This window comes from Sprattus sprattus (genome assembly GCF_963457725.1).
Source record: "Sprattus sprattus genome assembly, chromosome: 3".
NCBI classification, from domain to species: domain Eukaryota; kingdom Metazoa; phylum Chordata; class Actinopteri; order Clupeiformes; family Clupeidae; genus Sprattus; species Sprattus sprattus.
In genome coordinates this window covers 6442310-6464312 of record NC_137922.1, presented here as the reverse complement: position 1 = coordinate 6464312, position 22003 = coordinate 6442310, and the positions used below count along the sequence as shown (strand labels likewise).

General features: G+C 44.0%; 1 protein-coding gene across 6 annotated transcripts in view; it reads left to right on the top strand.

The window, feature by feature from the left end:
• The window catches only part of LOC308362443 (inositol polyphosphate-4-phosphatase type I A-like), a 50327-nt gene extending 31714 nt beyond the window's left edge, over window positions 1–18613 (top strand). For 2 of the 6 annotated variants that reach the window (XM_080835080.1, XM_080835078.1), the window contains 10 exons: window positions 1507–1722; window positions 2274–2412; window positions 4958–4990; window positions 5290–5462; window positions 7408–7531; window positions 7650–7917; window positions 8267–8364; window positions 8477–8589; window positions 9750–9904; window positions 16409–18613. In XM_080835080.1, the coding sequence (XP_080691206.1) occupies window positions 1507–1722; window positions 2274–2412; window positions 4958–4990; window positions 5290–5462; window positions 7408–7531; window positions 7650–7917; window positions 8267–8364; window positions 8477–8589; window positions 9750–9904; window positions 16409–16541 (1452 nt within the window). In that variant the 3' untranslated portion in view covers window positions 16542–18613. Of the gene's footprint in view, window positions 1–1506; window positions 1723–2273; window positions 2650–4957; window positions 4991–5289; window positions 5463–7407; window positions 7532–7649; window positions 7918–8266; window positions 8365–8476; window positions 8590–9749; window positions 9905–16408 lie in introns of all 6 variants that reach the window. The other 4 variants (XM_080835082.1, XM_080835081.1, XM_080835079.1 and 1 more) reach the window with 3 other exon arrangements.
• Window positions 18614–22003: the final 3390 nt, after the last annotated feature.

The following is a 22003-nucleotide window of genomic DNA, read 5'->3' as shown; positions in this document are numbered from 1 at the left end:
AAGTGGTGTAGCATAGCATAGCTAGCATAGCTGGGCTGGATATTAAACACAAGGGGATGAGGAGTGGTGTAGCATAGCTGGCCTGGATATTAAACAGAAGGGGACGATACCTGAGTGGCGTAGCATAGCATAGCTAGCATAGCTGGGATGGATATTAAACAGAAGGGGTTGGTGACTGAGGAGTGGCGTAGCATAGCATAGCTGGGCTGGATATTAAACAGAAGGGGACGATACCTGAGTGGCGTAGCATAGCATAGCTAGCATAGCTGGGCTGGATATTAAACAGAAGGGGTTGGTGACTGAGAAGTGGCGTAGCATAGCATAGCTAGCATAGCTGGGCTGGATATTAAACAGAAGGGGTTGGTGACTGAGAAGTGGCGTAGCATAGCATAGCTAGCATAGCTGGGCTGGATATTAAACAGAAGGGGTTGGTGACTGAGGAGTGGCGTAGCATAGCATAGCTGGGCTGGATATTAAACAGAAGGGGACGATACCTGAGTGGCGTAGCATAGCTGGGCTGGATATTAAACAGAAGGGGACGATACCTGAGTGGCATAGCATAGCATAGCTAGCATAGCTGGGCTGGATATTAAACAGAAGGGGTTGGTGACTGAGAAGTGGCGTAGCATAGCTGGGCTGGATATTAAACAGAAGGGGTTGGTGACTGAGGAGTGGCGTAGCATAGCATAGCTAGCAAAGCTGGGCTGGATATTAAACAGAAGGGGTTGGTGACTGAGGAGTGGCGTAGCATAGCATAGCTAGCATAGCTGGGCTGGATATTAAACAGAAGGGGTTGGTGACTGAGGAGTGGCGTAGCATAGCATAGCTGGGCTGGATATTAAACAGAAGGGGTTGGTGACTGAGGAGTGGCATAGCATAGCATAGCTAGCATAGCTGGGCTGGATATTAAACAGAAGGGGTTGGTGACTGAGGAGTGGCGTAGCATAGCATAGCTAGCATAGCTGGGCTGGATATTAAACAGAAGGGGTTGGTGACTGAGAAGTGGCGTAGCATAGCATAGCTAGCATAGCTGGGCTGGATATTAAACAGAAGTGGTTGGTGACTGAGGAGTGGTGTAGCATAGCTGGGCTGGATATTAAACAGAAGGGGTTGGTGACTGAGGAGTGGCGTAGCATAGCATAGCTAGCATAGCTGGGCTGGATATTAAACAGAAGGGGTTGGTGACTGAGGAGTGGCGTAGCATAGCATAGCTGGGCTGGATATTAAACAGAAGGGGTTGGTGACTGAGGAGTGGCATAGCATAGCATAGCTAGCATAGCTGGGCTGGATATTAAACAGAAGGGGTTGGTGACTGAGGAGTGGCGTAGCATAGCATAGCTGGGCTGGATATTAAACAGAAGGGGTTGGTGACTGAGGAGTGGCATAGCATAGCATAGCTAGCATAGCTGGGCTGGATATTAAACAGAGTGGGTTGGTGACTGAGGAGTGGTGTAGCATAGCTGGGCTGCATATTAAACAGAAGGGGTTGGTGACTGTCCTCCGCAGACACGGCAGCTGGTGATGGTGTGTGACTGTAAGCTGCTGGCCTCGGCCATCCAGGGCCTGAATGCGGCACGGCCGGAGTACATCGCCTCCAAGGTGTCGCCCTCCGCCGATGCGGAGCAGGTGGTGCTGCGTAACGACCAGGACACTCTGCTGGCCAAGTGGAGCGGCAGCAACAGTCGGACCTCACTGCATGTGGACTGGCACGAGGAGGAGTGGGTAAGGAGGGCATCATCACCCACAGCCACAAATGGCCTCTGTTAGTTTTCACTAACTAACGGATCCTAGTGGTTTCACTTCTGTTTTGTATTGCATGACAAATGCTCTTTTGTTATGCTGTCATTCTCATTTTTAGCACCATGGCGAACTGTAAATAAATGTGCTAGTGTGTGGATGTAACATTAGCGTAGATATTTCTGTCTGGTCCAAAAGTGTGGTCCAAGGCTGTGGCTTGAGGTTTTTGCATGTATTCAGCATGAGCGCACATTAATTGGAGGTCTGTGTCAGGGCAAACAGAGACTAACTCTGATTACTAACTCAGGACTTCTAGTTGAGGATCTCATTTTCACCTTAAAATTATTTGAATCTACTGTATAATGGCAAGAGGTTTGATGGTGCAAAGTGTTGTTTGTGTGTAGTTATGTTTTGATGTGTGTGTGTGTGTGTGTCCAGGAGAATGTGAGGTTGAATGTGGATAAGAGTCGGGAGTGTATAATCTATGTGTGTGTGTGTGTGTGTGTGTGTGTGTGTGTGTGTGTGTGTGTGTCCAGGAGAAGGTGTGGTTGAACGTGGACAAGAGTCTGGAGTGTATAATCCAGCGCGTGGACAAGCTGCTCCAGAGGGAGCGTCTGCACAGCGACAGCAGCGAGGACATGGTGACCAACGACCAGCATGCCACCCCCAAGAAAGGTAACGAGAGGACGCGAGTCTTCTGGATAAACCCCTTCTCCACCGAGGACTCTTCCTCCCGGCTGTCACCATCCTCTTCGTCGCTACCCTCCTCCCAGCATGTGCAGCAGTCAACACCATCCTCACTTTCATCGCCATCATCGCCATCGTTGCCGCCATCGTTGTCATCATTCTCATCCTCACTGCCTGCCTTCCCTGTTGCATGCCAAGCAGGCTCTAATAGAAACTCTGCTAACTGTAGGTTTTTACACTATTATTTTATGTTTTCTGAAGATTTTTGTTCATTTGTTCATTTGTTATTTAGTTCTTAATGGCAGCATTTGTCTCCACAACATGCCATCTTCCTTGAATAGCATTAGCTTGTGGTTTCTACTGCTATTATCAGCTAAGCATTACCTCTGGTATAACAAAAACCCTATCAAAATGCATACGGTGTAGCATGTCGAACATTTGAAAAGCGATAAAAGCTACGTCAGCACAAAAAGCTGTTCACATAATGAGTTGTCAGGCTGTTCAGAATGTGGTTGTGATGTTAAGCACCGTCTCAGCTTTAGGTGCATGACCCATAGGGAGTGCAAGTGGGGTTCAGGTAGATGATCTTGCATCAGCCCTCTGATCATCAGTATTCTCAGCACTCTCTGTCTGATCCCATCACTCTCTCCCTCCCTCTTCCACCCTTCCTCTCTCTTTCTCTCTCTTTCCCTCCTCTCTCGTTTAGCATGTCCTTGCTTTGAGGTGTTCAAGGGTCTTTATGCGTTTTGATCTTTCCTGTGTGTGAGCCCCCCTCTCTCATCTCTACTCGTGTTCCTCTTTGCATGAAACACGTCAGCTTGGAACATTGGCACATCTGAGACGTTCATTGACTCAAGACGTGTCATTTACACGCTCTTTTTACATTTTAACATCCTGTTAGCGCTGTAATATTGTCAAAATACGACAAATGAAGATTGTTTTCTCTCAGTATTCAACATAATTGGTTAATATATGGAATAATTACATTGTTTGATCATATGACAAGTATCATGAAATGGTGCTCATTCCTCATGATATGTGTGTGTGTGTGTTTCAGTGCAATGTGAATCTCTACTGTGTATGTAGTTCTCCATAGCAGGGCTCCACTACATGTGCTTGTTGTCATGTGTAGCAGCTTCCGTAGTCTCCATGCGACTGTTTTCTTCACAGGTCTTGGGTCAGCTTCTGTAGTCTCTGTGCGTCCTCTAGACTGTTGTCTTCACAGAGGTCTTAGGTCAGCTTCTGTTGTCTCTGTGCGTCCTCTAGACTGTTGTCTTCACAGAGGTCTTAGGTCAGCTTCTGTAGTCTCTGTGCGTCCTCTAGATTGTTGTCTTCACTGAGGTCTTGCATCAGCTTCATCACCTGTCTTTTCTCAGTTTCAGTGTCCAAGTCAGTTTTGTTGTTGGCCTGCCGGCAAGCATATGCTGTATCAGCCATACATCCGCTGTATGACAAGCCAGCCGTGCATCTCCCTGGGTGGACTGTGTATTGATTCTGGCTCAGTGGTTTTGCCTCGGTGCAGTCGAGGGATTGCGTGTGGTAGCTCTCTGAGGCCCAGTATTGCTAAGCACCAGGAGCTCGGGTGACAGAGGCCAGTGAGGGTCAGCGAAAGGAGATCTGAAAACGGTGGTTCTGTGCTTAGAGGATTTTCACTACTGCCCTCTCAGAAACTGGTTAGTCCATCCAAAAGCAACTGGTTAGTGTGGCTGTCCATCCAAAAGCAACTGGTTAGTGTGGCTGTCCATCCAACTAGTTAGTGAGCCTGTCGATCCAAAAGCAACTGGTTAGTGTGGCTGTCCATCCAAAAGCAACTGGTTAGTGTGGCTGTCCATCCAAAAGCAACTGGTTAGTGTGGCTGTCCATCCAAAAGCAACTGGTTAGTGACCCTTTCCATCCAAAAGCAACTGGTTAGTGAGCCTGTCCATCCAAAAGCAACTGGTTAGTGTGGCTGTCCATCCAAAAGCAACTGGTATGTGTGGCTGTCCATCCAAAAGCAACTGGTTAGTGTTGCTGTCCACCCAAAAGCAACTGGTTAGTGAGCCTGTCCATCCAAAAGCAACTGGTTAGTGTGGCTGTCCACCCAAAAGCAACTGGTTAGTGTGGCTGTCCATCCAAAAGCAACTGGTTAGTGTTTGCATATAGTCGAGAAAGACACTCAGGTTTGATGAGGCACAAGGAAGGCCATGTCATTCATAATTATCACAAAATGATTTACAGTTTCAGGATTTATTTATAGTTTCATTTATTTTGGAGGATAAGGCTGGGTATGTTCAGTTTTTATCTTTTGGTTGAGATTTGTACGAGTATTTTTTCCTTTGCTTTTCTTCGACTGGGCCAGTTTTAATCCATGTGTTTAGGTATTGAGTGCAGTTTCCTGTGTTTATTGGAGGGATTTCACTGCTCTTGGGCCAAGCCTTTTGTGTTATTGGCTCTCCTGTGTGACCTAGTGGCCAGGCTCAGCTGTGCTATCTGTGTCGCCATGTTGTTTGTGTGGCGTGTCTTAACCATGCATGATGCACCTCCACCCCTCTAGATGGCAGTCCAGCAGGCGAGGAGGCCTCCGCAGGTAAGAGTGCTTCCCCCTCCCCGCTTCTGTCTCTTTGGCCGCAGAGCTTTGGCTAAATGTCACCAGATCCTCCATTATTTGTCATTCTTCTGTGTGTGTTTGTAAAGTAAATAAGAGAGTGATCAATTATTTAAAGACATTAGATTAAGTCTGTGCCCAAGAAAGTAATACATTTATGTTTGAGAGACTTTCTGCCAAACTACATTCCTTTTGTGTGTGTGTGTGTGTGTGTGTGTGTGTGTGTGTGTGTGTGTGTGTGTGTGTGTGTGTGTGTGTTTGTGTGTGTGTGTGTGTGTCAGGTGAGTGGAGTGAGGCTCTGTACCCTCTGTTGACTACACTGATGGAGTGTGTGGCCATGATGAGTGACAAGGCCAAGAAGTCCATGGTGTTCCTGCTGATGCAGGACAGCGCCCCCACCATCGCACTGGACCTGAGCCTGCAGTACCGCAGGGATGTGGTCTTCTGCCAGACGGTATGCACACCCACTCATGCTCACACAGACACACATTACAGGAGAACAATCCCATCAGGGCCTTTTACACGTACCCTTCAGTGTACATGTAGTGGAATACACATTCAGTCTAGTCACACATGTCGAATACTGAATCACACATGTCGAATACTGAATCACACATATGTCATAAACTGAATTACTCATATGTCAAATACTGAAATTAGCACTGTGACTAGGGTGGCAAAATTCCAGGAATATTCAAAGTTGGAAACTTTTAATGGAAATTAACGGGAATATACGGGACGTAACAGGACATTTGGGGGTTATTTTTACTAACTGTATTTACCTTGTCATATGAAAGACAATGGCACTCATTCTCGACCATTTTCTTAAGGCTGGCTTCTTAAATATCTTCTTATGAACTTTGAAAGACCAACCCAAGATCTCTGCCGGATTCATGAACGCCTGGAAACTTGTTTTTAAACCGTCAAAGTGTTTTTCGCTGTGCACTGATGCTTAAATTGAACACGTTGTTCTCGTACACCTGAATTTGCATAAACGCCCCGCCAGCTTCTTGTAAGGGCATGCAACTATAAAGATGTGTGCAGAGTACACAGAATCCACAGGCAACGCAAGAGCAACTTGAGACTGTTCAAAATCATGTCAAAGCGTAAAGCGAACACCGATCTGTTATGCCTTGTAGTGCATTTTAAAATACTACTCTCACTCTCGCGTGGGTTTTGCTCGGACACATGAGCGACTTTCAACATATATCCATCACGTCTACAGCCCGTATGCCTAGTGCATTCTGGGCAGTGGTGGAATGTCACGAAGTATTTTTACTTCGTTACTGTACTTAAGTACATTTTAACGTACCTGTACTTTACTTAAGTAAAAATAATAGTGCATACTTTTTACTTTTACTCCGCTACATTTTGCAGCTTTTATTTATACTTTTACTCTGCTACATTTCTACAATATGTGTCGTTACTTGTTACATTTTATGAACACAGTTTCGCCAAAATGTTGCCTACACAAAAATATGGATTGCGTTAATGTTTTGGAAGTTTAAACCAATCAGGCGGCTCTGTAAACTCGTGCCATTGCCATACCAGGGTCCATAGGCATATAACTTCGTTCTGTGGTTTTGCCTGTGGCGGCCGACTTTCTACTGTCTGCCAAACTAGTAAGTAGCTTTTTTGCCGTCTTGCTTTGTCTTGTGTTGCACTTGCTTGATGTTTGACTGTGTAAGGACAGTTGTTGAGTAACGAGTTTGTCATAATGTCAAAGTCAGGGCATTTCAAGATATTTCGTTAGTTTTAGCTGCTAGCATATCGTTAGGGAATAGCTATTGATCCGTTGTGCTGCTTTAAGTACTAAACTTCAGTACTTCTTCCACCACTGATTCTGGGTAATGCAGTTCACTTAATCTGCAAATAACACACGGTCCAGTGAACGCAGACACTACTTCGCCGGTGCAGAGGTGGAGGAAGCCTACTGTTGCAGAATGTTGATGTGTCCATTCTATTCCACTATGGCTATATCCAAGCGATTAAGATTAGTCCTTTTTTATTAGTTCACTGCCATTTGCAATGTTCGTGTAGTGGTTTTATTTATTTTAGGACATACATTTTTTTTTCAAAATTTCCAAAATTCCTGAGCTTAACTTCCCATGGAAAGTTTCCGGAAATTTACCGGAAATGTTCCGCCCCTTTGCAACTCTAACTGTGACTGAAGATTTGGGTTACAATTTTACATTTTTGCCTTCTTTTGGACTTCCTATACTGATTGTGTGTGTAGTGTAATGTATGCATCACGTGTTATAAAATGAAAATGTCTCCTCTTTCTCTTTCTCTTTCTCTTTCTCTTTCTCTTTCTCCTTCTCCTTCTCCTTCTCCTTCTCCTTCTCCTTCTCCTTCTTCTCTTTCTCTTTCTCTTTTCGTTTCTCTCTCTCTCTCTGTAGCTCACTGCACTAATCTGTGGGTTCATCATCAAGCTGAGGAACTGTCTCCGTGACGATGGGTTTCTGAGGCAGCTCTACACCATCGGCCTTCTAGCTCAGTTTGAGAGTCTCCTCAGCACCTACGGTAAACACTTCTTCTTCCACACACCATACACATAAGGTCATACACACTTGCACCATCATATCTAGTAGGTTTAGATGTGTGTTCTTACTGTGTGTGTTATCCATGTTGTGTATCTCAGGAGAGGAGCTGTCCATGCTGGAGGACATGAGTGTTGGGGTCAACGACCTGAGGAATGTGACCTTCAAGGTCACACAGGCCAGCTCCAGCTCCGCCCCCGACATGCTGCCCGTCATCACCGGCAACCGTGATGGCTTCAACGTCCGCATCCCGTTGCCAGGGACCTTATTCGATGCCCTGCCGCGGGAGATCCAAAATGGGATGCTGCTAAGGGTTCAGCCAGTGCTGTTTAACGTTGGCATCAATGAGCAGCAGACACTGGCCGAGAAGTGAGTGTTGCGTGTTGTGTGTTGCGTGTTGCGTGTTGCGTGTTGCGTGTTGCGTGTTGCGTGTTGAGTGTTGCGTGCTGAGTGTTGCGTGCTGAGTGTTGCCTGCTGAGTGTTCCGTGTTGTGTGTTCCGTGTTAAGAGTTGCGTATTCAGTGTTGAGTGTTGCATGTTGAGTGTTGCATGTTGCATGTTGCGTGTTGAGCCAAATCTTTGTGTCATGGACATTATCTAGGCAGCCTCTCTCTCTGTGATAGATGTATTGTGTATCATAGAGAGGTATAATACTACATCCTTAGACATGCTGTAGATGAGTTCCTCTGCCTGCACTTATGGTGGCTTTCTGTCTGTAGGTTTGGAGACACATCACTGCAGGAGATCATAAACCTGGAGAGCCTGGCCCGCCTCAACTCTTACCACGAGCAGTTCAAAGAAGTCTTACCTGAGGACTGTGAGTCACATAGTACTGGTTCCTCGTGTAGAATCACAGAATCTCTTCCACCCACACTGAATTCTGCTCTCTAAGTCTGTATCAGTGGCCATCAACTCTCTGGTGCCCGCAGGTTTGCCCCGCTCCCGGAGCCAGACGTGTCTCCCCGAGCTGCTTCGCTTCCTCGGGCAGAACGTGCACGCCAGGAAGAACAAGAACGTGGACATCCTGTGGCAGGCCGCAGAGGTAGGCAGGGGCTGAGGAAGCATCCCACTGCACTGCACTGTTAGATCTCAAAGGACAGGCTGTCATGCTGGTGGTAGGAGGATACTATACGTGTCCAGTGGCATCAGACACACTAATAGAGTCTAGTAGAGAATCACCCATTCTTGGCCAAACCAACACATTCTCTCCTCTAAAACCAAGGTGTATCATTCAGTGTTGAGGTATCTGTCCCTTAATTAAGCAATATAGCACGAGTGGGAGTGGGGTAGGTAAGGGATAATCCCACGGGTGGTGTTCGGCCGTAGCCATCGAGGCCGAAGGCCGAGTGGCGTAGGCAACAACACCCGTGGGATTATCCCTTACCTACCCCACTCCCACGAGTGCTATATTGCTTTTATAAAACAATTCTACTGTCAACAAATTAACATTTCAACACGAAGTTATTGATTAAAAATGGTTTATTTCGCCATTGTTTCTCCGCAACAAAAAATAGTTCCAAAAACTTTGAATTAACGGTTATCATCAATGCGAATGTTTCATCGCGGAGTGATTTATTTTTAGCTGTGAAAAGTCCAGTAACTGTAGGTATGTTGACGAATAACCTATAGCATGGAACGTCTCTCGTCCAATCAGAAACAGCTAAATTACGCGCTAGAACCCAATTGTTTTATAATACTCATTTAATTACATGGGAATTTAATGATTGGGATTATTGAATTGTTATGGGAACACACAGTCATCCCTAGGTGTAACCGTTCCTGTCCCCTCACTCCCCATAAGATCTCAGACCTAAGTGTAACCGTTCCTGTCCTGTCCCCTTACTCCCCATAAGATCTCAGACCTAAGTGTAACCGTTCCTGTCCTGTCCCCTTACTCCCCATAAGATCTCAGACCTAAGTGTAACCGTTCCTGTCCCCTTACTCCCCATAAGATCTCAGACCTAAGTGTAACCGTTCCTGTCCTGTCCCCTTACTCCCCATAAGATCTCAGACCTAAGTGTAACCGTTCCTGTCCCCTTACTCCCCATAAGATCTCAGACCTAAGTGTAAACGTTCCTGTCCCCTTACTCCCCATAAGATCTCAGACCTAAGTGTAACCGTTCCTGTCCTGTCTCCTTACTCCCCATAAGATCTCAGACCTAAGTGTAACCGTTCCTGTCCTGTCCCCTCACTCCCCATAAGATCTGCCGGCGGCTGAACGGTGTGCGCTTCACCAGCTGCAAGAGTGCCAAGGACCGCACAGCCATGTCGGTGACGCTGGAGCAGTGCCTAATCCTGCAGCACGAGCACGGCATGGCCCCACAGGTCTTCACGCAGGCCCTCGACTGCATGCGCAGGTAAGACTTCCACACCTCTGCTTGAAGAACGTGTTGGAGAGAGTGCAAACTGCAGGAGGGCCATGCATCTGGTAGCTTAATGTTCTCTACCAAGCCACTAGTTTGTAAACATAGCTCATGTAGACCTATTTAGAGCACCTGCTGGACCAATGGGAGAGTTATACATGTCTTTGAAGATTTGCCAGTTCTAAAGAATGTACTGCTGTGGTCTATGGACAGTTGTGGGGTCATCTCTGAACCCTTATGTGGCTTATGGAAGTCACTAATGATCTGTCATTTCTCGAGACTATCATGCAGGTTTAGAGTTGCATTCCCTGCAGGTGATTCTGCAGATCGCTGACCAGTGCAGAATCAGCAGTTTAATTCTAACATTGTAAATAGTTAGTCAAAGACATACTGTATGTATCTAACCTCTAGACAAAGGTTCTCAAGTCTGCCCCCTGCTGGTCATGTTCTCTGCTCTGCGTGCCTGACTGAAAGTGTCAACACTTGATTAGTGACACACTTGATTTAGTTGACAAAAGCATTATAGTGGCACTGCAGTTTGGTATGCTGGAGCAAGGAGAGGATTGAGGGTAGCAGCAGGATGAGGAACCCCAGCTTAAGACAAAAAGGACGTTATTTAAGTCTAATTCAAAGCCCATTCTTCAATATTACTACATCATAAACGTTCTACCTCCCCTACCTATAGCCTCCCCTTGTAGCATTCTCTGGAGTTAGCACTTCCTCCCTGTGCGTCCTGCCCTCTCTCTGTCTGTCTATCTGTCTGTCTGTCTGTCTGTCTGTCTGTCTGTCTGTCTGTCTGTCTGTCTGTCTGTCTGTCTGTCTGTCTGTCTGTCTGTCTGTCTATCTATCTGTCTGTCTGTCTGTCTGTCTGTCTGTCTGTGCTGGCTCAGTGTGTGTCCTGCTGCTGCTGACGGTTGCTTCCGCAGCTCCCACTGTTGATGTTGTCCTTCTCCATGACGCAGCTTCTCTCATGGGCTCTTCCATATCACCTGACACCCGCACCTCACCCGCACCTCCTTCTCACCGCACCTCCACCTCTAGTTACCACTTTCAGGGATGAAAGAACCAATAGGTCGATGCACAAACTGGGGGGGCTATAAGAAGGAGTGCCCCTCCGGGTCTGGGCGCAGTCCAATGCATCCTAGCCTGGTGGACTCGCCCTCCACTGCATGTCCTACTGTTGACCCTGTTTTCTTCCTCTGCATTGACCAGTAATTCATCACTGCTGCCACATGCACACACCAGCTGCGGTGTTAAATGCCCAAACACCCAAACACAAAACACACAACGATAAAGACCATGCTTCGTCCGTGCTGTTTCTGCACACACACACACACACACCAGCACAGATCTGCAATGCTGTGAATGTCCTGTTGTCGTTCACCTCCCTGCTCTACCCCCTCTCCATGGGGCGTGTTCAGCATCGTTCACCTCCCTGCTCTACCCCCTCTCCATGGGGCGTGTTCAGCATCGTTCACCTCCCTGCTCTACCCCCTCTCCATGGGGCGTGTTCAGCATCGTTCACCTCCCTGCTCTACCCCCTCTCCATGGGGCGTGTTCAGCATCAGTGCTCCCATTCTGTCCGCTCTCGGTCGAAGGCTCCTCCTCCGGTATGCTGTGGGTGAGCGGAGGGGAGGATGTTGTGTCGGGATGGAGTGTTCGTCATCGTCTGGGTTTCCATGAGGCTGTCACCACTCTGTCCCCCCTGCCCTGCCCTGCCCTGCCCTGCCTTCCCTGAGCTGTCCAGCAGGGGCTGTGAGCCTGTTTGCATGCTGGGGGGGAAAGCGAGGCCAGCTTGTGCTGCATGTCCTGGCTGGGTTCAACCCCCTCCCTGTAAAGCTCTGACCCCATTCCCCAGTACACCCCCCCACCCCTAAAATCCCCCCACCCCGCCCATCCCCCCACCCCCCCCACCCCGTCTCTGTCTCAGTGTGGATGGGGCTGCATGGACCACCATCATGGCTGCTCTGAACACACAAGCTGCTGCGGTTTCATTTTCTGTTTTCTTTATATGACTGAGATGCAGACCACTCAATATTTAGTTTTGATTCTCTCTTTCTCTTCCTGTCTGTCATCTATGGTGTCTTGTGTGTTTCTCTTTGCTCGCTTTGTTATTTTTTTGTCTTTTTTGCTTTTTTGTGATGGCTTGTGTCTCCCCCTTGTGGACATTATGTTTGTTTTTTTTGTGTGAGGTTACTTTTTTCCATGTATACTTTTTATGATTTCATTGGTTTCTGTGCTCCACTCATACTTCTTACTCATCTTGCTGTCTCCATTTCTCCATGCTATCTCCACTGCCACCATACTGGTACCACTCGTTTATCCTTCTTTTCTCATGGCACCCTCTCCCTCCCTCCCTCCCTCTGTGTGCATGTGTTCTCTCCATCTGTTTTATCATCTCTGTTGTTCCACCGGTTCCCTCCCCTCTCTTTCTCTCTCTTTTCGCCTCTTTCGCTTGCTATCCTATCTTCTGCCTCTCTTTTGATTTCCCCTCCGTCTCCCCCCCCCCCCCCCCCCCCCCTGTCTCCCTCTCCCTCCTCCCCCCCCCCCCTTGGCTCCCTGTGCACCTCCTCTGCTCCGCAGCATTGGGACGAGGGAGGGGGTGACCCAGAAGAACCTGAGTGGCGTGCTGCCCGTGCGGGACCTCAGGCTGGACCCTGCACTGCTCTACTCCCTCCCTCTGCTGGCCATCAGCCCCAACCTGCTCTTCGTCTGGCTCTTCCTCAGTGTGGCCTTCTTCCTGGCCAAACTCCGCTACAGCTGAGGACTCTGCCTCCCCCCCTCCCACTCTCTCTCTGCTTTTTACTTTCTCTCTGTCTTTCTCTTTCTCCCTCTCCCCATCTTTTACCTCTTCCCTCGTCACCACGCTCAGAGACAAAAAAGGTCTGACAATACATACTGAGGTCGGGCGGTCTCACGCCCTCATGGTTTAGGTTCTGAAACAGCCTCACTCTGCCAGAGCAACCTGCCGCCCTCTCTGGACGTCTCTGGACGTCTCACGCTGAGCTGGGCTGAGAGGAGCGGAGTGGAGCAGGGCGCTCCCTAAAGGTCTACGTGGCTCTCGCTGTCCTTCCTCTGCCATAGCTCACCTCTTTGGGATAGCTGCAGAATAGAAGCGCAAGTGATACATTTGTAAAGTAGTTTATAGAGAATAAATGAACATTACAGAAATTCCACTCATATCATCGGGAAGGAATAACCATACACAGAATATTTTAAACAATGAGTTATAGATATTATATTATTGATATGGATTATATTATTGATATATGCATTCCGTTCTTTTGTGTTGTGACGGCTTTTAAGAGTTTGCCAGTGCACTTTTGCTGTCTGCTGGCTTTATACAGATATGTTTGTTTTTATATTTATACATTTATTTAGTTGTAATTTATTTATTTATTCAGGTAGTGGATATTTCCTTGTTGCTTGCCTCTGCCTTTGTCTTCCACTTGTGTTCATGCTTCAAGTTGGAGTCTAGCATCGAGTCAGGCTTATTCAAGTCAGGCTTATGGAGCTTTAACATGCTTCAGGATGGGGTCTAGCATCGAGTCAGGCTTATTCAAGTCAGCCTCATAAAGCTTTAACATGCTTCAGGATGGGGTCTAGCATCGAGGCAGGCTTATTCGAGTCAGGCTTATGGAGCTTTAACATGCTTCAGGATGGGGTCTAGCATCGAGTCAGGCTTATTCGAGTCAGGCTTATGGAGCTTTAACATGCTTCAGGATGGGGTCTAGCATCGAGCCAGGCTTATTCGAGTCAGGCTTATGGAGCTTTAACATGCTTCAGGATGGGGTCTAGCATCGAGTCAGGCTTATTCGAGTCAGGCTTATGGAGCTTTAACATGCTTCAGGATGGGGTCAAGCATCGAGTCAGGCTTATTCGAGTCAGGCTTATGGAGCTTTAACATGCTTCAGGATGGGGTCTAGCATCGAGTCAGGCTTATTCGAGTCAGGCTTATGGAGCTTTCACATATGCTTCCTCCAGACCAGTGCAATGCTCATGTCCCATGGGTCCTTTCTTTCTTATGTCTTCCTGCGTCTTCTTCCACTTGACCCACCATGCACTTTTTAGGATTTTTAGCGGGTTTTCTTGCCGTGGCTTGCGTCCTCACACTGAGAATGGTTGTGGTAGGATTGTATGAGATTGTAATATGCTTCAGGGGAAAAATAATGGTACTGCAAAGGTACGATATATCGGATATCGTACCTTTGATGTTGGATAAGTTGTTATTTTTGTACTGGCCTTGTTGCTATATATTAATATCTTTATTTTGATCTGCTGGTTTTAGATGTGCAAGTATTGTCTGCTTATAGTTCCAAAGTCAGCCACAGTATGTGTAGAGGGTAGGTTTGGAGGTAATATAGGATATATGACAGATATATTTGTTATTGTGCCAAAATACGCACTGTAATCCATCCAGTGCCACACATAGGTCTTTAATTGACATCTAGCTCTGCAAGTGGCTCTCCCACTGATTAACCCCTAATGATCCACAAGCCAAAACTATACAAACCAGTCAATCAATCAAACTAGTGCCAAAATGTCCTCCATGGCTTGTGTAGACATAAAAAGACCTGGACTGTAGCCTTACCCAAATCACATGAGGTACTTTAAGAGATGATGATGATCCGTATGGTCATCACTTGGGATATGAGGTATTGTAATACTTAATCAGATACAAACTATCTATTGTGTTCTCGTTAGAAATGTTTGCCCAAAAACATGTTTACATAGATATAGTCCTTATCAATACTTTGTCATAGATTATTACATAATACAGTACACTTTGTTGGCACTTTGAAATTGTTCAAGAGTTAAGGATTCGATAGATTTTATATGAATGGGACTGGTTTGTTTTGCTGCATGGTAGAGATTTTGAGTTTGAAATGAAACTCTGATGAAATGAAATGAAAGATTTGTACAGTGAGTTCTCTGGAATCACATTTTTCTACAAAAGAGTATGAACTATTTGCAATGCTACTGTTTACATGGTTAGCTCTGAACTATATGCAGTTATCTCTTTCAGTGTATTTGTCTTTCTTTTCTTCTGTGAAATCTTCTGTGTCTCCTATTTAGCTTGGTTTGCAGCTTTCCCTCAGATCAGGTATGAATGGGAAGATCTGATTATAACTACCTCTGTTCCTTTGCATTGTAGTGGGATTGGCCATCCACAGAACAGACAGAGAAAGTGTACTTGTACTTTATGGGGAGTCTGGGGTGGTGACGCTTCCTCCTGTATGTGAGGGATTGCTAATGTTAAGCATTAGTGTTGGGAGAACACAATTAAGCCGATAAAGAGAGCTGGTAAAATCTTTCCTCTGCTAGTTCACAGAGGTTTTACAAGCCTACTGTGACTCCAGTTGTTCTCTCATTGTCCAGCCCAGATATAACCAATAGCAATATGAGATGCTAAGGAATAGCTTTTGTTTCCAGAGAAAAAGGTCATGTCATATTATGACTGCAGTACCACCATCATGCAAAGCTCATTCGTCTAGACAAATACTGGTCACTTTGCTTGTCATGCATCTTCTGTGTTTAAATGGTGGCAAGAACTTGAATATGGATTTGGTTTTTTACTTTTCTTATTTATTTCTTGATCAATCATAGAAAATATTCTTACATATAATTCAAATGAAATAATAAGATTTTTCTTGTTAAGTTGTAAAGAAAATATATTTATATTGTTGTGCAGTATATCCATTCAAGTATAAGGTATAATGTGTTTGTTTATTATGGTTGTTTTTTCATGTATATTATTATAAAGTATCCTCAGGCCATATCCACTTATGTATTTGTCTGTACTGGGGCCAGGTGTAGTGGGATGTCAGTCTTGGCTTAGAAGTATGAACGAACCTCTTACTCATGCCAGGACTTTAGAGGACCTTGGATGGGAACTTAGGGGAGGATTTAAAGCACAACTGAATATCAGCCCCTTTTCCTCCACCACTGTTTTATAGTGCAGTACATGACCCAAAGACAAATCTGAAAATAATATGCATCTTGCTTGATGCATCTTCACACCAATACATTATTGAAAATGAGATTTAACCGATGAATGCTCTGTACTTACGTTAATATTAGACACAAGAGGCGACGTTAAGAACTGATGAGAAATAGCTGGAGTCATGAGAATGGTCTCATGTACACCCTCCCTCGTCTAGTCACAAACTACATTTGTTTATTACCCTGCCTCCCCCATTTACCCTGCCTGCTTATGGACTCCATTGTGTGTGTGTGTGAATGTGTGTGTATGTGTGTGTATGCGTGTGTGTGCGTGTGTGTGAGCTACGCTAGCATGTGTCCTCATGCCCATTGGATGCTGTATACCTTATGATTTTGCAGGTTTTCTTTGGTTGTGTTTGTCATCTTTAACACTGGCCCTTTGTTGTCCTGTTTTTGTCTTTTTTTCTGTTCTTTCTTCACTTGCTGTCATCCTCTCTGTCCTCTTCCTCTCCTGTTCTCCTCCTCCTCCTCCTCCTCCTCCTCCTCTCCCCCTAGCGAGGGTTGTCGGCGTGAGAACACGGTGAAGAACGTGGGATGTCGCAAGTATGCCTTTAACTCACTCCAGCTCAAGGCCTTTCCCAAGCATTACAGACCTCCAGATGGGACCTACGGGAAAATAGAAACTTAATGAGACACAGACAAACACACACACACACACACACACACACACACACACACACACACACACACACACACACACACACATATATATACTTCAATGCTATTCATACAGTGACACCAATGTCATATGCCCACTGACATGCACAAAAGAACAGTGTGTCCAATGTAGATGTGTTAGAGATCATCATACTGTAGTCACTGAAGTCCTGTGTGCACTTTGAGAAATATAGAAATATAAATGTATAAAAGTGCATTCCCATAGATACTGCTTACTCCTAAATACATACCAGTCAGACTATGGAGCACTGAAGATAACTTCATGTTTTATTTGCTCTAAAATAAATGTGGTATTTTATCAGAGTATACTGCCAGATATCAGACTGAAGAGTTAGTTATCCAGTTGTAACATAATGAGCATAATTAAAATTAGATCAGACGGTCTTCAAAGTTTTGCTTTATACACAGTGGCATGGTTCAACTTAATAAAGTCGGTGCGTAGAATTTGCTTGGTCAATAGAACCTGCCACAGACCTAGTTGAAAAGATGTCTGTAGGTAGCCCACAGATCCAGCTGAGTACATGTCAGTAGGTAGACCACAGACCCAGCTGAATAGATGTCAGTAGGTAGACCACAGACCTAGTTGAAAAGATGTCTGTAGGTAGCCCACAGATCCAGCTGAATAGATGTCTGTAGGTAGACCACAGATCCAGCTGAGTACATGTCAGTAGGTAGACCACAGATCCAGCTGAATAGATGTCAGTAGGTAGACCACAGACCCAGCTGAATAGATGTCAGTAGGTAGGCCAAACACATCATAGTTCCAGTAACCGTTGATCTGTTACTGATTCTCAAGTCCACAGACAACATGTCAATGACATATGGGACTGCAGATTCGTGTGAGGTGTAGCGTGACACAATATCGCAAAGCGGTTTTGCCCGTTACTGATTGGGATTTCAAAGTTCTTGAGTAACTGCATAAAAGCTGGTTCTATTCCTTCAGCTTTGACCCTAACTTTTCTTCCCCCATTACAACAGCTTTTTAAATTCATGACTTCAAATTGCTGTGAATGAATAGACTGATGCAGTGGTAGAGAGTTAACTTCCCCCAGACCTCATACACATTCAGCTCTTTCAGCCGTCGCTGGCTGTGTCCACTTGTTTTGCAGTATGTTTTCCATGCATTTTCAGTACTTTAACATGCGACACATTGCAGTATGTTTTCCATGCATTTTCAGTACTTTAACATGCGACACATTGCAGTATGTTTTCCATGCATTTTCAGTACTTTAACATGTGACGCATTGCAGTATGTTTTCCATGCATTTTCAGTACTTTTACATGCGACACATTGCAGTATGTTTTCCATGCATTTTCAGTACTTTAACATGCGACACATTGCAGTATGTTTTCCATGCATTTTCAGTACTTTAACATGCGACACATTGCAGTATGTTTTCCATGCATTTTCAGTACTTTAACATGCGACACATTGCAGTATGTTTTCCATGCATTTTCAGTACTTTAACATGCGACGCATTGCAGTATGTTTTCCATGCATTTTCAGTACTTTAACATGCGACACATTGCAGTATGTTTTCCATGCATTTTCAGTACTTTAACATGCGACACATTGCAGTATGTTTTCCATGCATTTTCAGTACTTTAACATGCGACACAGGAATAAAGCAAGCATTTAAAGTTGGCCAATAGAGAAAAGAAGTGTCTTACTCTTGTGCATATAGCCAAGCTTCGTGTCCCAGTGTGGCCAACAGCAGTGCCCCAGGTGTGCTCCCAATCACTATCAACTGTGAAATGCAACAGCCTATATGATGTAATTGTGATGCATCTACTTCTGTGTCTTTATTATTTTTATGCATATAAATATCTTATTTTTGTCTTGAATTTCTTTGGTTATCCATAGAGCTTATTTTGCAGTACAGCATTTGATATAGTGGTGTATAATTTAAGACACTGGCTAAAAACGTATTTAGATTGGATCTGTATTTTTATTTATTTCTTTATATTGCACTGAACCATATTGTGTGTCATATTCTCTTACAAACCTGTATAGGTCAGATTTTCGCTGTAAAGTATGCTTTTGACAATATGCGATTAAAAAGAGAATATGATGAAATTTGATTTTTGTTATTTGTTGATTGTGACTGATTGTATTATATATTGGCTAATTAGTAGGTGACAAACACAAATATCCAGAGAGAAACCACTGTAGTTTTGAGAGAAGTGTTGTGTGCACAAGTATGAGCTCTTTGCACGCTCAAACACACCAATGTCACACCTCTGCACCTTCTTGAGCTCCACAAGACACAAAATGTTTAAAAAAGATGTACCTTGGTTTTCTTGTAGAGATTGATGGAGCATTACAATTCATCTAGTTCTGCATCGCTAACACTAATACCTAAATTGCTCTGCCTGCAAAGATAATAATCCAACATTACTGTGATGCCACAGGACTCGACATCATCATCATCAAAAGCACTTTGTCAATTGGGCACCATCTTTGTATAGGTTTATTCCATTTGATTCATTGTCCCAGGGTGAAAATCCTGGGTAAGACATTGGTTTAGATAGGTAGACTAACATAGTCCCACTTTCTATTCCAGGTGCTTTAAAAGGTGTCTGAAGGTATAGATGCCAAACAATCTGTGGAGTGTAACACATTCTATGTTTCCATACATTCTAAACTACAAAAAAAGAGAAACTACAAGTGGAACTTCCATTTCCACAGCTGTCCTGTGATATCTGGCTCAGTCATGAGAGGAGATGACACAATGGCTCTGGAAGTGACACTATGTGAGAGATGTCAAAAAGAGATGGTTGCTGTTGGCCTTGTGATTTACATGTTGCTGCTGCAGCTGTGGATGAGTCAGTCTTTACAGAGTGCGAGCAGGTGGTGCGGACTGTGGGACTAGCAGGGGCCCACACCAGAAGCAGGATGGTCTGGGACACAGTGGGGCTCTCCAGAAGAAACACAAGACCTGGATGTGTGTGATGAGTCTGTGTTGGAAAAGATTACACAAGGGTTATGAATGCATTGTGCACTACAACAACTCCATTTAAAGTGTAGGTTTACACCCAGCTCTGAGCCTTGCTCCACCCAACGCATAACTTTGAAAAATGCTAAGAAGCGGACAAGGGGCTGAGAGGTAGGTTGGAGAGGGGTTGAGAGTTTACTAGACAGAGAGTCTATGAATATCATGAAGTATTTATTACAGTGCATGAAATGCCCTGTATTGTTATTCCTAGGCTTCTTATTCCGCGTACCTTTTTCTGCGATTAATTCAGCTCGAACCGCTTAACTTAAAAACTTCGTTCAAACTTTGCTGCGTAGGTCTTGTAAAGGACACATATGCTATGTATTTTTTACTTTTCTAAACTTTATACTTTTTAAGATATTATATATTAAACTAACACAAATGTTCCCATTGACTTACATTGGGCCATTATGACATCATAATAGGGTCATTAAACTGGCTTGCACCTGTGCTTCACTGACACCTGCGCCAAGGTTCCAAGGCTCCTCTTCTCTCTGTCCCTCTCCATTCAACTGTAACTAGGAATATTAAGAGACACCTTCCATACTCTACTTTTTTTCTCTCCACCTTTCTTTCTATCCCTTACTCCAACTCTCTGCTTCACTCTTTTTTCTACCTTTCTTTCAATATTTTCCCTCTTCACTCTCTCTTTACTGTCTTTATCCAGAGCCACTCTTGTTCACTCTTCTTTCCTTTCTTCTTTCCTTCTTCCACTTTTCTTTCCTTTCTTCACTCTTCTTTCCTACTTCCACTCTCCCTTCCTTCTTCCACTCTTTTTTCCTTTCTTCTTTCCTTCTTCAACTCTTCTTTTCTTCTTTCACCCTTCTTTCCTTTCTTCTTTCCTTCTTCCTTCCTTCTCACTCTTTTTTCCTTTCTTCTTCCACTCTTCTTTTCTTCTTTCACTCTTCTTTCTTTTCTTCTTTCCTTTCTTAACTTTTGCATTTCATGCACTGGTATTTCCTTCAGGAAATGCATTTTCTAGTGATTATTATTATTATTATTTGTATTATTTAATCTGGTATAATACAAAAAATACATCAAGGAATACTATTAGTAAAAAAGAACAAAAAAAAGGAGAAATGGGGTTTACACTTAAATTCTATTTCAAAATTATTTTTAAGGTTTGTATAAGATATAGTCGTAGTCCAAATGGCTTTCTGATTTGTAAGTCCTTTAGGTGCTTCATTGCATTCTTAAACTGGTTGATACTGGGTTTCCTCTCAGACCATTTGCATTTAATAATACAAAACTTCTGAACTTCTTTCCATATCTTTTTTTGTATAATTAATAAAGAATAATGCCTCTTTTCTGCAAGGTTATCTTCGTCCAATACAACACATAAAATAGATGTTCAACGTCAATCCTGAAAAATTGAACAAGTAAATGCATAAAATCAATGTACAGTTGTTATTGTGCCAGCATTCAAAAATACACAGGATATTGACAGATAATTTCTACACGTTTTTAGAAAGTGGTTTGTTGGATAAATTAAATGTATAACTAGAAAATGCATTTCCTGAAGGAAATACCAGTGCATGAAATGCAAAGGTTAAGAAAAGAAGAAGAAAAGAAAGAAGAGTGAAAGAAGGAAAGAAGAAAGGAAAGAAGAGTGGAAGAAGGAAAGACAAAAGGGAAGAAGAGTGAAGAAAGGAGAGAAGAGTGGAAGAAGGAAAGAAGAGTGAAAGAAGGAAAGAAGAAAAGAAAGAAGAGTGAAGAAAGGAAAGAAGAGTGGAAGAAGGAAAGAAGAAAAGAAAGAAGAGTGAAATAATGAAAGAAGAAAGGAAAGAAGAGTGAAGGAAGGAAAGAAGAGTGTAAGAAGGAAAGAAGAGTGAAGAAAGGAAAGAAAAGTGGAAGAAGGAAAGAAGAGTGGATGAAGGAAAAAAGAAAGGCAAGAAGAGTGGAAGAAGGAAAGAAAAATGGAAGAAGAAAATAAGAAAGGAAAGAAGAGTGGAAGAAGGAAAGAAAAATGGAAGAAGAAAATAAGAAAGGAAAGAAGAGTGGAAGAAGGAAAGAAGAGTGAACAAGAGTGGCTCTGGATGAAGAGATAAAGAGAGAGTGAAAATATTGAAAAAAGGAGATAAAAATGGAGTGAAGAAGAGATATTGAGTGTGAGAGAAAGTTGACTGAGAGAGAAAGATGGAGAGATGGAGAGAAAAAAAAATAGAGAATGGATGGTGTCTTAATGTTCCTAGTTACAGTTAAATTGAGAGGGACAGAGAGAGAAGAGGTTCCTTTGATTTGGCACAGGTGTCAGTAAAGCACAGGTGCAAGCCAGTTTAAAGACCCTATTATGATGTCATAATGGCCCAATGTAAGTCAATTGGAGAAATTTATATTCGTTTTTCTTTAATATCTTAAAAAGTATAAAGTTTAGAAAAGTGAAAAATACATAGCATAAGTGTCGTTTACAAGACCT